This window comes from Mustela lutreola, chromosome 16 (genome assembly GCF_030435805.1).
Source record: "Mustela lutreola isolate mMusLut2 chromosome 16, mMusLut2.pri, whole genome shotgun sequence".
In the NCBI taxonomy this organism is placed as follows: domain Eukaryota; kingdom Metazoa; phylum Chordata; class Mammalia; order Carnivora; family Mustelidae; genus Mustela; species Mustela lutreola.
The window spans coordinates 54,532,775-54,546,798 of NC_081305.1; the positions used below are offsets into that span (position 1 = coordinate 54,532,775).

The 14,024-nt window shown below is 50.9% G+C and overlaps 1 protein-coding gene across 1 annotated transcript; it reads left to right on the forward strand.

Moving 5' to 3' along the window:
- Positions 1-4,796: 4,796 nt before the first annotated feature.
- Positions 4,797-10,137, forward strand: KLK4 (kallikrein related peptidase 4). The gene is made up of 6 exons (XM_059151241.1): positions 4,797-4,803; positions 4,918-4,968; positions 7,267-7,546; positions 8,160-8,410; positions 8,497-8,633; positions 9,157-10,137. The coding sequence occupies exons 1-6, from the start codon at positions 4,797-4,799 to the stop codon at positions 9,307-9,309; spliced, it is 879 nt and encodes a 292-aa protein (XP_059007224.1). The 3' UTR covers positions 9,310-10,137.
- Positions 10,138-14,024: the final 3,887 nt, after the last annotated feature.

The window sequence follows — 14,024 nt, forward strand, 5'->3', positions numbered from 1 at the left end:
GGTAGAAGAATGGAGCCACTAGAGTGGAGCTAGACAGGGAGCCATCAGGGAAGGATCCTCTGGGGAGGGGACATTTAAGAAGAAACCTGAATAACGACAGAGACAAGTAGATATGTGGGCAAAGAGCATTCTGGGTAGAAACAGCAGCAAGTGCAAAGATCCTGAGGTGGGAACATGCTTTACATATTTAAGACACAGCAAGGAGGCAGGTACTGCTGGAGTGAGCAAGGTGGAGAAGGAGGAAGATGAAGTCAAAGCAGGAATAAGAAGGGAGAGATCATGAGTGGGCCTTTGGGTCAAGGTGAAAATTCTAGCTTCTACTTTGAGTGTGATCACAAGATTTTAGGACCATGTTAAATAATTTTCTCATATAGCTAAGGGTCATTGTAGATCAGCCCAGCCAAGGATCTGTTTCTAGAGCGCTTTTTTTTCTGCTCCCACTCCCCCATCTCCACAACCAGTTTACAAAGTGCTTTGACAAGGACTCCTGGGTGGCTCAGTCATTAAGCATCTGCCCTCCTCTCAGGTCATGAGCCCAGGGTCCTGGGATCGAGTCCCACATTGGGCTCCTCGCTTGGCGGGGAGCCTGCTTCCCCCCTCTCTCTGCCTGCACACTCCCCCTGCTTGTGCTCTCTCTGTCTCTGACAAATAAATAAAATCTTAAAAAAAAAAAGTTCTCCTGGCAGTTTCCACTTAAGATCACTTGAGCACTTAAGCTTTGATCCCATTTGATTTGATTCCTATTTTCTCCAAATCAGCCCTAACCAGTGAAAATCTAACATGAGGCAAATACGTAATTTAAAATTTTCTAGTAGCCACACTAAAGAAGAGTGGGAAGCAAGTAAAAATTTAATTTTAGAGATATTTTATTTTATCCCAATATATCCAAATAATGATCACTCCAACATGTAATCAGTATACATTAATAATAAGATAGCTTACATTCCCTTTATACCAAGTCTTCAAAATCTAGCAAATATTTTACACCTACAGCGGTATCCCCACCCAAACACTAAATCTTCATCAGACATAACTGATCTCTATGCAGCCTATGAAACTTCAACTTGGAAAAGCAGATTCATGTACCCAGATTGTCCCAAATGTACTTAAAACCTTTCCAGTAACTGAAGGGAGATCCAGTATTTACATTTAAATTAGTTAAAATTGAATAGAAGTTAAAAGCTGGTTCCTCAACCACACTTGCCCTGTTTCAAGGGCTCGGGAACCACCCGTGGCTGGTGGCTGTTGTATTGGGTGAAGCAGATCTGAGTCCACCAGGCAGGAAATGTCTCAGTTACTTCTGGGGTTCCCTATCCTGCTCTGCAAAGTGGTGACAGAGAACTCAGCTTGGCTGGTGCTAGAAACATGGAGGAAAGTCCAGGCCTTTGGTCCAGGGGGGTGCCATCTTAATTTCTGCCCCTTGGATGTTTGCTGAGGTCCTTCCCAAACCCTGTTGCTGCAGAAGGGACAGGAGGGCCAGGAGGTGCCTCCCATGGTGGTCCCTGCCATCCTCCCATCGTACATATGGTCAGGATACATTTTCTGTCGCTCCCCAGGCTAGGGTAAGCTACAACTCTCTCTCTCTCCAGTAAAACCCTCTCCCTCCATTCTCCTCCGGTCCATGCAGATCCTAGGACTGGCCCGGTCAGTTCTGGCCTCTCCCTTGCCTGGGACAGGAACAGGCAAGGGAGATGCTCCCATGAGCCTTTGTGAGGTTTTCCCTACTGAATCCCCCATTGCTTCTCATTTTGGTTTTTGTTTTGTTTTGTTTTGTTTTTAAGATTTTATTTATTTACTTGACAGAGAGAGAGAGTGGGAGAGCACAAGTTGGGGGAGCGGCAGGCAGAGAGAGAGAGAGAGAGGGAGAAGCAGACACACACACACATACACACACACCTCCCCCACTGAGCAAGGATGCATGGCTTTGGATCCTAGGATCAAGACCTGAGCCGAAGGCAGACACTTAACCAATGGAGCCACCCAGGTACTCCTCCCTGTGTGCTCTTTTTTTTTTTAATTAATTTATCTGACAGACAGAGATCACAAGTAGGCAGAGAGGCAGGCAGAGAGAGAGGAGGAAGCAGGCTCCCCTCTGAGCAGAGAGCCCAATGTGGGGCTCAATCCCAGGACCCTGGGATTGATGACCTGAGCCGAAGGCAGAGGCTTTAACCCACTGAGCCACTCAGGTGCCCCTTCTTGTGCTCTTAACAAAGGAGGAAAACACTTCACTTCTCTTCAGGTAATATAATCTGCCCCAATGTAGATTTAGTTATTAATTGAGACAGGGCTTGGGGCCACGTCCCTCTGGGAATAGACAGAAGCAGGCACGAGTAGGAGTGAAGAGGGTCTGGAGAGGGAGAGGGGAGGCGAAACAGGTGACCTGCTAGACCTGAATTATGTTTCTGAGAAGGTGCTGCCTGGGGGGCCTGCAGGTGAGCAGAGAACCAGAGGGGACTCGTGAATGGGGTGCCGCTTATGCAGAATGGGTTCTGGGCCTAGGATGGATCACGCTGGGGGAAATTCACACTCCTTTTTGTCTACTTTTTTTTTTTTAAGGTTTAATTAATTAATTAATTAATTTGTCAGAGAGAGAGAGAGCATAAGCAGGTAGCGTGGCAGGCAGAGGCAGAGAGAGCAGCAGGCTCCCCGCTGAGCAGAGAGTCCGATGCAGAGCTCAATCCCAGGACCCTGGGATCATGACCTGAGCTGAAGGCAGACGCTTAACCGACTGAGTCACCCAGGTATCCCTTGTCTACATTTTTAAAATGACTTCCAGGGGTGCCTGGGTGGCTCAGTGGGTTAAACCTCTGCCTTCAGCTCCGGTCATGATCCCAGAGTCCTGGGATCGAGCCCCACATGGGGCTCTCTGCTCAGCAGGAAGCCTGCTTCCCCCCACCCTCTGCCTGCCTCTCTGCCTACTTGTGATCTCTGTCTGTTAAATAAATAAAATCTTAAAAAAAAAAATGACTTCCAGAATGCGAGATAATTTCTCTGTCTGTGTCCCAATCTGTCTGTCTGTCTCATTTTCGGTCTCCGGCTCTCTTGTCTCTGTCCCTCTCTGCCTTTATCTCTTCGCCCTGATCTCTCTCCTTGTCTCTGTTCCTCTCTCTCTCATCAGCTCTGTGACCATTTCTCTCTCTGTTCATCTCTGTCTCCCCTTGTCTCTATGTCCACCCTCCCCCAACTCCAGCCTGAGTTCTGAGCCAGGGAGCCCGGTTCCCTGGCCCACACTCCAAACCATTCCCACCTGCCAGGCCAGAAGCATCTCCACGGCGTAACTCTCCCACAGCTCTGTCCTGGACCCATAATCTAATAAGAGGATCACTTCTGTTTTACCTCGGACAGTACAGGGCATAGGAGAGACCATGAAACAGGGACAGAGAGGCGTGACGTCTACTTTCTTCTCTTTTCTTTCAGCTGCCCAGCCCTGGGCCCCAGCACTGGCCCCAACCTGCCTCCTGCCGCTGTCCAGACTTAGTCACGTCTGGGCGGCTGGGAGACCTGAGCCCACCCTGAACCCCCGCCCCTCCTCCATGCCTCATCTGTCCTTGTGATTAGAGCTGCTGGTCCCAGGACCAGGGCAGGGTTGGGGGGCGGGTGTCCATGTGTCACCAGGAGACTGAACGCAGGCAGATAAACGGAGACAGAGCTAGAGAACCAGACAGCCACTAAGAGAGCTACAAAGAGAGACAGGGTCAGAAAGAGACGAGGCCAGAGAGAGGCAGAGAGAAGCACAGACATTCATGCTTCATCATCACAGTCATCTGTCGCCCAACCCCTCATCAAGCCATCCACACCTGCTCCTTAGGTGATCTCACCCAACCCCATGGCTCTAAACACCACCTCTCCTCTATGACTCCCCACCACTTCTCAGCAGCACTGACCTCTGTCTGCACCTCTGCTTGCCCATGCGTCCAACCACTTGGCTCCCAACAGGCATCCCCAACTCAGCCCTTGCCCCCACATCTCCTTGCCTGCCTCCACAAAGGGTGCCACAAATGGTCAGGCCAAGCCTTGCCTCCCCCCCCCCCAACTTGCCACCCCTTGGTGAGTATGTTGGCTCTTCTCCCTGGACCACAGCATTGTCTACCTGGGCTGCTCTCCCTCCCACCTCTGTGTTAGTCTCTGCTCCCTTCTCCCCCTCCAGTCATTCTCCACACAAGATTCTCTTAAAAGTAAATAAGATCATATTACTCCCTCTACCCCTATGCTTAAAATCTATTGCACTTAAATAAACCCAAACTTCTTCCCCAGCACAAAACCCTGCACAGTCTGTTTTGTTCCTTCTCCTTATTCTGCCTTGCACTCACCAAGTTCTCGCTTTTTCCTGCAAGGCTCATGGGGCATGGTGGCTGTCAGCCTAAATGTCTCCTCCTCTGACTCCCCAGCCACCACCTTGTCTGCAGAAACCCCACTGTTCCAGTCAATCTACCATCACCTGTGTTCTCTTCACACAGGTGACTATCAGATATTTCCTTTCAGTTTTTCTTTTTTTTAATATTTTATTTGACAGAGGCAGTGACATCACAAGTAGGCAGAGAGGCAGGCAGGGCGGGGTGGGGGACAGGAAGCAGGCTCCCCGCTGAGCAGAGAGCCCCGTGCTATGAAGGGCTCCATCCCTGGACTCTGAGATCATGACCTGAGCAGAAGGCAGAGGTTTAACCCTCTGAGCCACCCAGGCACCCCCTTTCAGTTTTTCTGTTTGTCTGTCTCCCCTACTGGGATGTGAGCTCCATGAGCCCTGGAATTTGCTGGTTTCTTCCTGCATCTCAAGTGCAGACAGCAGAGCTCGGAGCATGGCAGGTGCGTACTTGCTTTTTTCTGAGCAAGGGTTTCATCGTGCTCCCACTTACTGGGCTCCTACTACATGCCTGACACTGCGCCAAGGCTCTTTCCCTGCATTCTCTTTTTGGATAGGTATTTTTGGAGTGAGGAACAATAGTTCCCTGGTTTTACGGATGGGAAAAGGTAGGCTCAGAGAGAGGCAGTCACCCCAAGTTTCCAAAGGTAGGAAACTTGAGAGAGCAGGTACCCCAAAGGTACCCCACTAGGGTAGACCCCTAGTCTCTCTGTTTCTCTGAACGTCTCTGTCCATGACTCTGGCTTTCAGTTTGTCTCTGAACCCAGGAAGGTTTGCTGGGGAAGCATAGTAGGGAGACAGAGGGCAAGAGGGAGAATGAGAAAGATTTAATAGAGAGAAAATAAGAGAACACAAGAGAGAGAAAATGAAAGACAACAAGAGAGAATAAGAACACAAGATGATGAGAGAGGGAGAACCAAAAAACAAGGGGGACCCTGAGTCCAGGATGTCCCCGCTGGGTCACTGCTCCCAGCACCTCTGCGCGCACCCCCCCCCCCCACCGCCAGCTAGTAGCCTGGCACTAGGGCTGAGCTGGAACTGTGCAGCACCTGACCCCAGGAATGTGTCCCCGGGGGTAGGCCGGCCCAGCTGCGAATGCTTATAAGTCCCACAGGGACCCCTGCAGGAAGCATCCAGTAGGAGTGCAGCCCAGCGCAGGATCCCGGAGCCCAGAGGCAGCCAGGTGAGCATCCCTGTGGTCTCCGCACCCCCCCACCCGCCCCTAAGAGCACAGTCTCCCCACAACTCCATACCACTGTGAATTTCAGCCTCAGGACCCTGTGCCTCCCAGTCTCCTCTCCAAGAGGTCTCTATTTAGTTAGGAGTTTCTACCTTTCTCTCTCTGGCTCCCCTGGTCTCTCTGTTTCTCTGAACGTCTCTGTCCATGACTCTGGCTCTCAGTCTGTCTCTGATTATCTCTTGAAAGTGCTGTCTCTGTCCTTTCCATGCTCCTAGAAACAGAAAGACACTTCCTCCTTCCCTTCCTCTCCACCTAATTCTCTCTCCTTCTACTTCTCTCTCCCTCTCCTTTTATCTCTCACTCTCTAAGTCTCTCTAGGTTCTGGGGCTCTGAGCCAAGATCTCAGACCTACCATGTGTGTGTTGGGAGGCAGGGGTGGTGTAGGGGTCCTAGTCTGACCATAATATTCTAGGGGGCAGAAAAAGAGGGAGACAGAGACAGAGGGAGAGATTTGAGCTGTAGGTCTCCCCAGACTCATCAGAAACTGACCGTCTTGTGCAGGTGCCGAAGTCATGACCACAGCAGGAAACCCCTGGGGCTGTTTCCTGGGGTACCTCATCCTTGGTGTCACAGGTATCTGAGTGTGTATGTGTGTGTCTGTCAGTGCCTAGGGGCACAGGGTTTGTCCCTGTGCAGGTATGACTCACTGTCCTCCTCTGTGTGACTAAAGCTGCCTGTGTGACTGCCGCGTGACCATACTCTCTGGTTAAACACGTGTGATTCCTTGTATCATAGGGAGTTTGTGTGTGTGCTGCTGGTGCACTGTGTGTGTGTGGCTTTGCACACCTCTTTGTGCGACACAGAGTGCTGAGCTCTGTGGTCGAACCAGTGAAAGGCGGTACATTAGGGACGGAGGATTCGGAGTGTCTGTGCCTGAGAAGATCCCGTGGAGTAACAAAGGCGGCAGACGATGCCGTGAGGACAGGGGAAGCCCAGGGGGCCGCGAACAGGGAGGTTGTGCTTCTGGATGTGTCACCCATTGCGGGGAATCCGTGCCTACTTTTTTGAGCCTCTGTTCCAGGGATCTCCGGGGACCCACGTCAAGGACGGCGTGATGGGGTTTCTTTGGGAACTGGCTTGTTGCTGGTGCGACTGCGGGGTGGGATTCAGGGTCACAGAGAGCGACACTGCTTGCTTGAGCGTCTGGCTGCGTAGCCTGGCGTGTTTCGTGGGGGGGGGGGGGTGGCGCGCGCGCGGGAAGGGAGGGAGAGAAAGACGGACAAAGGTAGCAAATGGGTCTCGGAGGTGGGCGTGACTCGCTCAAAGCTGCAACACCCCTCTCGACGAGAGACCTCTCTCCTCTGCTCTGATGTCTTCCGGACTCCCAGCCCACCACAAGAAACGTCATCTGGTCCATAAAAGCCCTGCGCCAGGACCCCACCCCCAGGAGGCCTGGTCCCACCTCCTGCTCTTACCCTAGCATTCCTGACTCCGCCCCTAGGAGCCAGACTCTGCCCTCAGGGTCCCTGACTGCACTCATGAGACCCTGATCACGCCTTGGCACCATAGCAGCCCCCGAAGTACTGGTCACGCCCCCTCACCGAGACCTCCCCCACCCCCGCCCTCAGGACCCTAGTCCTGTTTTTTGAGCCTGTCCCTCCCTCCCCAACCTGGCCCACGCCCCTGCAGCGATCCCTGCCCTTAGGAGCCCTGGTTCCATCCTGAGACCTTCCCCAGTCCTGCCCACACCCTCGAAGCCCTAACCACGTCCCTAGCCCATGGTCACGCCCCCAGGAGCCTTGGTCCCACCCTGAGCCCGCCCCTAGCCCTCGTCCGCCCTCAGGATCCTTGGCCTCGGGTGGCGGCGGCCACATCATCAACGGCGAAGACTGCAGCCCACACTCGCAGCCCTGGCAGGCGGCACTGTTCACGGAAGACGAATTCTTCTGCGGGGGTGTTCTGGTGCATCCGCAATGGGTGCTGTCGGCGGCACACTGTTTCCAGGAGTGAGTGCGGGGCGGGGTGGGGGTGGGGGGCGGACCGGACCGGGCCGTACTGTCGCTGAGGGGAGGGTCCTAATATCAGGCTCGGCCTCGGTGCTAAGAGCCGAAACGTCTTCGAAGCGAGGCTCTGCTCGGGAAGTGGGGGAAAGAGTCAACCCAGGGTCGAAATCCCATCTCAGCTGCTGAGTCACTAGTGAATTAAGACAAGTTCTTTTTTTTTTTTTTTTTAAGATTTTATTTATTTATTTGACAGAGAGAGATCACAAGTAGATGGAGAGAGAGGCAGGCAGAGAGAGAGAGAGAGAGGGAAGCAGGCTCCCTGCTGAGCAGAGAGCCTGATGTGGGACTCGATCCCAGGACCCTGAGATCATGACCTGAGCCGAAGGCAGCGGCTTAACCCACTGAGCCCCCCAGGCGCCCTAAGACAAATTCTTATGGCTGGATTATTGATTGTATGAATGAAGGTTTGAGACCATGGCTGGCTATCTCTTAGCATCGTGCTTAACAAGGAGGATGAGGTTGGGGTCGGTGGGTGGAGATCAGGCTGTGCTTGAGCATGGCCATGGAGATAACGGTGTAGTTGCCACAAAACTAACCGGTCGCCCGTGTCCCTCAGCTCCTACACAATCGGGCTGGGACTGCACAGTCTCGAGGCCAACGAAGAGCCAGGCAGCCGGATGGTGGAGGCCAACTTCTCCATACAGCACCCAGAGTACAACAAACCCTTTATCGCCAACGACCTCATGCTCATCAAGTTGAAAGAGTCGGTGTCCGGGTCTGACACCATCCAGAACATCAGCATCGCCTCCCAGTGCCCGACTGCTGGGGATTCTTGCCTCGTTTCTGGCTGGGGTCAGCTGGTGAATGGTGAGCTCCTGAGCGTGTGTTTGCCGCCCTCCCTGAAGGGTTCTTGTCCCAGCCAGAGGGGGCTAACCCAGAGCTCTGCATCGCAGGCAGGCAGCCCCAAGTGCTCCAGTGCGTGAATATCTCGGTGGTGCCCGAGGAGATCTGCAGTGCCTTCTACGCCCCCGTCTACCACCATAGCATGTTCTGCGCTGGCGGAGGACAGGACCGAAAGGACTCCTGCAACGTGAGAGATGGGGGAGGGGAGGAGAGGGAAGGGGGCAATGGAGAAGGGAGGGAGGGGCACGCAGGGAGAAACCCACCCCGGGAGACAGAGGGATGGAGAACAGAGTAATAGACATGAGCTCAGGCGCACACAGAGCTACACTTCAGGGAGAAACAGAGATAGATTCAGAAATGAAATGCAAAGAGAAGTAGGGGGAGGGAAACAGAGTATACCAGAGATGCAGAGAGGCACAGAGACTTTGGGAGTCAGAGACCGAGAAACAAGCCATAGGGGGAGATAAAACAAACAAACAAAAAAGAGTGAGAGACAGAATAACAACAAATGCAGGAGAATCAAGCAGCCGTTGAACCTCAGGGAGCAGAATTCCATGTAGTCAGGGCACTGGAAGGGGCCTTGAAGGTGTACATCACTGTCTTTTATTTCCCTCTTTGTCTCTTCGTGTCTTTGGGTTCCTTTCTGGTTTCAATCTGTCTCCACGTCTCTGTGTTTTGGATTCTCTCTTTCTTCCTCTCTCCAAAACCAGGGTGACTCTGGGGGCCCCTTGGTCTGCAACGGGTCCCTGCAGGGCCTCGTGTCCTTTGGACAAGCCCAGTGTGGCCTACCCTACGTGCCAGGCGTCTACACCAACCTCTGCAAGTTCACTGACTGGATACAGAAAACCATCCAGGACAGTTAACTCCTGGGACTTGGACCCAAGAAACCGAGCCCCCAGTATATGTTGCAGAAGGGATTCAGAACCCTGGGTGTCCAGTGCTTTCCTGCCTGAGACCCAGGAGTCTACACTCCCAACTCCCTACTCCCTTAGCCCCAAGAATCCAGTCCCACCAAGAATCTTTTCCTGTACACAGTGCCCCCTAGTGGCACAATGTTGACCCAGCCTTACCAGTGGCAGAGGGGATTGGTTTTTCATCTTTTTTGTCCTCTTCTCTTAAGCCCAGAAATAAAAATTTAAAAGAATCTCAGGCTCTGTTTGAACTGTACTCCTTGCTTCCAATCCTATTCAAAGGATTCCAACAAATAACTTTTCCTTCTTGGGAACCAGGAGAGCCACTGGATTCCCAAGGGAGGAGATATGCTTGAGAGGTTAAGAGATTCTGTGGATGTCCAATTTCAAAAAAGCCAAGTCAGCAAATGGCCAGTTAATGAGATTTTCTTGCTTAGTTGTTGTTGTTGTTTTTAACTTTGGTTAATCTATTTTGTTTTTGTCTTCTTAAACGCATTCGAAGAACTTTTCATTTGAATCTGCCTCAGAATCCTCCTGCTGTAACTGGGGCATGATGGGAAGGATCACCGAGAGATATAGAAACTGAGGGCAGAGATGGTGGGAGACTGAGGGCCCAGGAATATTTGGAATTAAAAAAAAAAAGAATATTTGGAATTGTTATCATACTCTTCGTTGATATATCCATAAGAATACACTGCTAAGAATGTCTATTCAAGAACGAGTTAATAAATATATTATTTGGGAATCTATTCATCTGGAGATATTCCTCAAAATACATAAAGTAAGGAGTGAAATAACTAAAAGTGAAGTAAACAAATTCCCACTCGTAAAAGAGGATTTAAAGATGGCTCTTAGAAAATAATAGAAGAGGAGCCCCTGGCTGGTGCAGTTGGTAGAACATGTGACTCTTGATCTCAGGGTTGTAAGTTCGAGCCCTGAGTTGGGCATGGAGCCTACAAGGAAGAAAGAAAGAAAGAAAGAAAGAAAGAAAGAAAGAAACAAAGAAAGAAAGAAACAAAGAAAGAAAGAAAGGGAATGAAAAAGATAAAGATGTGTAAGGACATAGATGATCAATAGGATTAATAAACTCTATTTAGGGGCACCTGGGTGGCTCAGTGGGTTAAGCCTCTGCCTTCAGCTCAGGTCATGATCTCAGTGTCCTGGGATTGAGACCCATATCAGCTCCCTGCTTGTGGGGAGCCTGCTCCCCCAACCCTCTCTCTCTGCCTGCCTGCTTGTGATCTCTCTCTCTCTGTCAACTAAATAAATAAAATCTTTTTTAAAAACCCTCTATTTAATGGCTAAACAAGATGGAATCAGGAGGGAGACAATCCATAAGAGAATCTTAATCTCGGGATGACAGATGCTGGTGAAGATGCGGAGAAAGGGGAACCCTCCTACACTGTTGGTGGGAATGCAAGCTGGTGCAACCACTCTGGAAAACAGCATGGAGGTTCCTCAAAATGTTGAAAATAGAACTGCCCTATGACCCAGCAATTGCACTACTGGGTATTTGCCCTAAAGATAACAAATGTAGTGATTCAAAGGGGCACATGCACCCGAATGTTTATAGCAGCAATGTCCACAATAGCCAAACTATGGAAAGAACCTAGATGTCCATCAACAGATGAATGGATCAAGAAGATGTGGTATATAAACACAATGGAATACTATGCAGCCATCAAAAGAAATGAAATCTTGCCATTTGCGACAACATGGATGGAACTAGAGCGTATCATGCTTAGCGAAATAAGTCAAGCAGAGAAAGACAACTATCATATGATCTCCCTGATATGAGGAAGTGGTGATGCAACATGGGAGCTTAAGTGGGTAGAAGAATCAATGAAACAAGATGGGATTGGGAGGGAGACAAACCATAAGTGACTCTTAATCTCACGAAACAAATTGAGGGTTGCTGGGGGGAGGGGGGTTGGGAGAAGGGGGGTGGGGTTATGGGGAGGATATGTGCTTCAGTGAGTGCTGTGAAGTGTGTAAACCTGGCGATTCACAGACCTGTACCCCTGCGGATAAAAATATATGTTTATAAAAAATAAAAAATTTTTTTAAAAATCTGGGGAGAAAAAAAAAAGAGAATCTTAATCTCAGGAAACAAGCTGGGGGGGGAGGGGGGAGGGACAGGATGGCTGGGTTATGGACACTGGGGAGGGTATGGGCTATGGTGAGTGCTGTGAACTGTGTAAGACTGATGATTCACAGACCTGAGCCCCTGAAGCAAATAATATGTTATATGTTAATTTTAAAAACCTCTATTTAATGGTTATATATAGAACCTGTACCCAGTATCTGAAGAATATACCATCCTTCCAAAAGATACATCTACCAGAATGTCTGGAATTAAAAAAGAATCACAACACCAAGTGTTGGTTAACATGTAGAGCGGCTGTAACTCTCATACTTCGCTGAGGGGGCACAAATGGTACAACTGCTTTGGAAAACTGTTTGGCCATGTCTGAAAAAGATGAGCATACCTATACCCCATGACCAGCAGGTTGGCTTCTAGGTATTTATGTAAGAGCAATGAAAAAAAAAAAAACAATAGACTAGTCAAGAATGCTCAGAGAAACATCAAGTTCCTCATAGAAGAATAGAAGTTCCTCATAATAGCCAAATTGGAAACAACCCAAATGTCCATAAAAGGCTGAACGGACAAACTAGGACATAGTCATTCAATGGTATGCTACTCTGTAATGAAAAGAAATGAACTGTTGATAGACCCACCAATGGAGGTGCAGCTCAAAACTCATTATGCTGAGTGAAAGAAGCCAGACACAAAATATGACATCCTGTATGGTTCCTTTTATATATTAAATTCTAGAACAGACAAAACTAATCATGGGGTGGAAAGGAGTAGGTGTAGAAACAATGGGAAGTGATGCAAGAGAACTTTTCTGAAGTGACAGAAATTTTCTAGCCCAGAGATCTCCTGGAAAACAGTGAAAGAATGGGGGGGGGGGGGGTGGACAGGCCTGAGCTAAAGGCCCCGCACTCACCTGAAGACTCGGTGGAGCCTGAGACTCCCCCGTGACTCTTGTATGGTCAGAGAGGACCCGTGTTGCCGAGGGAAAGGGATTGAATGTGAGATGCCATGTGCACCCAGGCAGGTTTTGCAACTGCTGTGTCTGAGGGTGGGGATAGGCGAGGAGTGGGGGGAGAGAGGTGCAGAAGAGGTGTCCTAACGTATGGCTTTCTTGACTGGTGACTGTGTCCAGGCCTCACCTTCCTGAACCTTCCTTGGTCCTGACCCCGCCCGCTGAGCTCTGGCCCCGCCCTGAACCCTGACTCCCACACTTTGTGCTCTGACCCAGCCTCTAGGCGTCCAGGCCAGGGCCCGGCCAAAGCCCCATCACTAACAGCAGCGGCTGCAGACCACACCCAAACATGGCCATGTTGCAAGGAGAGGGACTCCACTGCCCGCCCCGTGTGCGCTCTTGAAGCGGAACGTAGACTTTGGGGGCGGGGCCTGAGTTGGGGGCGGGGCTTCATCTATGGGGTGGTGCCTGAGAAGGGGAGTGCCTTTCTCCGTAAAGGTTTCCAACGGAAGTTGAAGAGGGGGTGAGACTGGATGGATTTGCCGTGGAAATGAGATGCGGCTGACATTCGGGTGGGAGCTCAGATGAGGGGAGCCTTCCGCCGCATGGGCGTACTGAGGCAGGGAGAGATGTGCTCATCTGTGGCAACTCCAACATCCAGCTGGGGACCGAGATTCTCATAGCCAGGACCTCACGCTCACCAAACCGAACTCAGCAACCACGGAGCCGGACTGGGTCGGCACCAGCAGCATCACCACTGGTGTCTGGCTGGCACTTACATCCCACAGTGAGCTCTTCAGTCACTGTTGCTGCCCTTGCGCCCGTGGGGGTGGGGGTCTCTCCCTAACAGCTCTGTCCCTAGTCCACATCTCCGAGTGTGGATCCTGTCCCTAGGCGACGGCCCAAGCTTCCTGCAGTGGTGTCTGAGAAGGATGGCCATGGAGTTCCCTCTTGATTCACTCTCTTTTGAGGGCCTCGTGGGCAGGAGGCGGAGGTAACTGTATTCCTTGGCTCATGCACCGTTGATCCAGCATCCATGACCCATCCTCCCACTGTGTTTATATTCAACTCATTGACTCAGACTCTCAACTATTAACTAATGATTCCTTCTCATCCCCATAACCCACTCCCCTTCCCACAGGCACCCCTTCTGGTGTCTTCCCCTGGCGTCATGACTTGACTGTGCTCTACAGAATGAGTACTGTGGGCGCATAGTGTAATTTACGTAAGGCTGTTAGGCTCCGTGACTTATTGTATGTTCACACGTTTTCACTCATGGCTGTGCTTTCATCCCTGGCATGCATGCATCAGCTTTGTACTTCGGACTCTGCTCAGTGCCGTGTGGCAAGCACCTACCACATGTCACTGTCCACCTACCCAGGGTGGACACCCATCCCTCCTACAAGAGCCTGGCCACCCCCACCTTCAGTGTGTCTGTACAACCTGGGTGAGAAAGTGTTTCCAGACACTGCCTAATGTCTCCTGGAGGTTGGGGGGTCGCCCCCATTTGAAAGACACTGGTCTTCCCCGTCTCTACCCCTGACTCCACACTTTTTTAAGACACAGGCCAGGTGGGTCCCTGACTTCCACATCTAGAAAGGACAAACGATGCCAGAA

What these genes read in the sequence shown, in the direction of transcription:
- KLK4 (XM_059151241.1), top strand. An exon ending in GGTTTTACGGATGGGAAAAG is followed by an intron (nt 4,969 to 7,266) that starts GTAGGCTCAGAG and finishes TTCCATCCTGAG; the next exon opens with ACCTTCCCCAGTCCTGCCCA. An exon ending in GCGGCACACTGTTTCCAGGA is followed by an intron (nt 7,547 to 8,159) that starts GTGAGTGCGGGG and finishes CGTGTCCCTCAG; the next exon opens with CTCCTACACAATCGGGCTGG.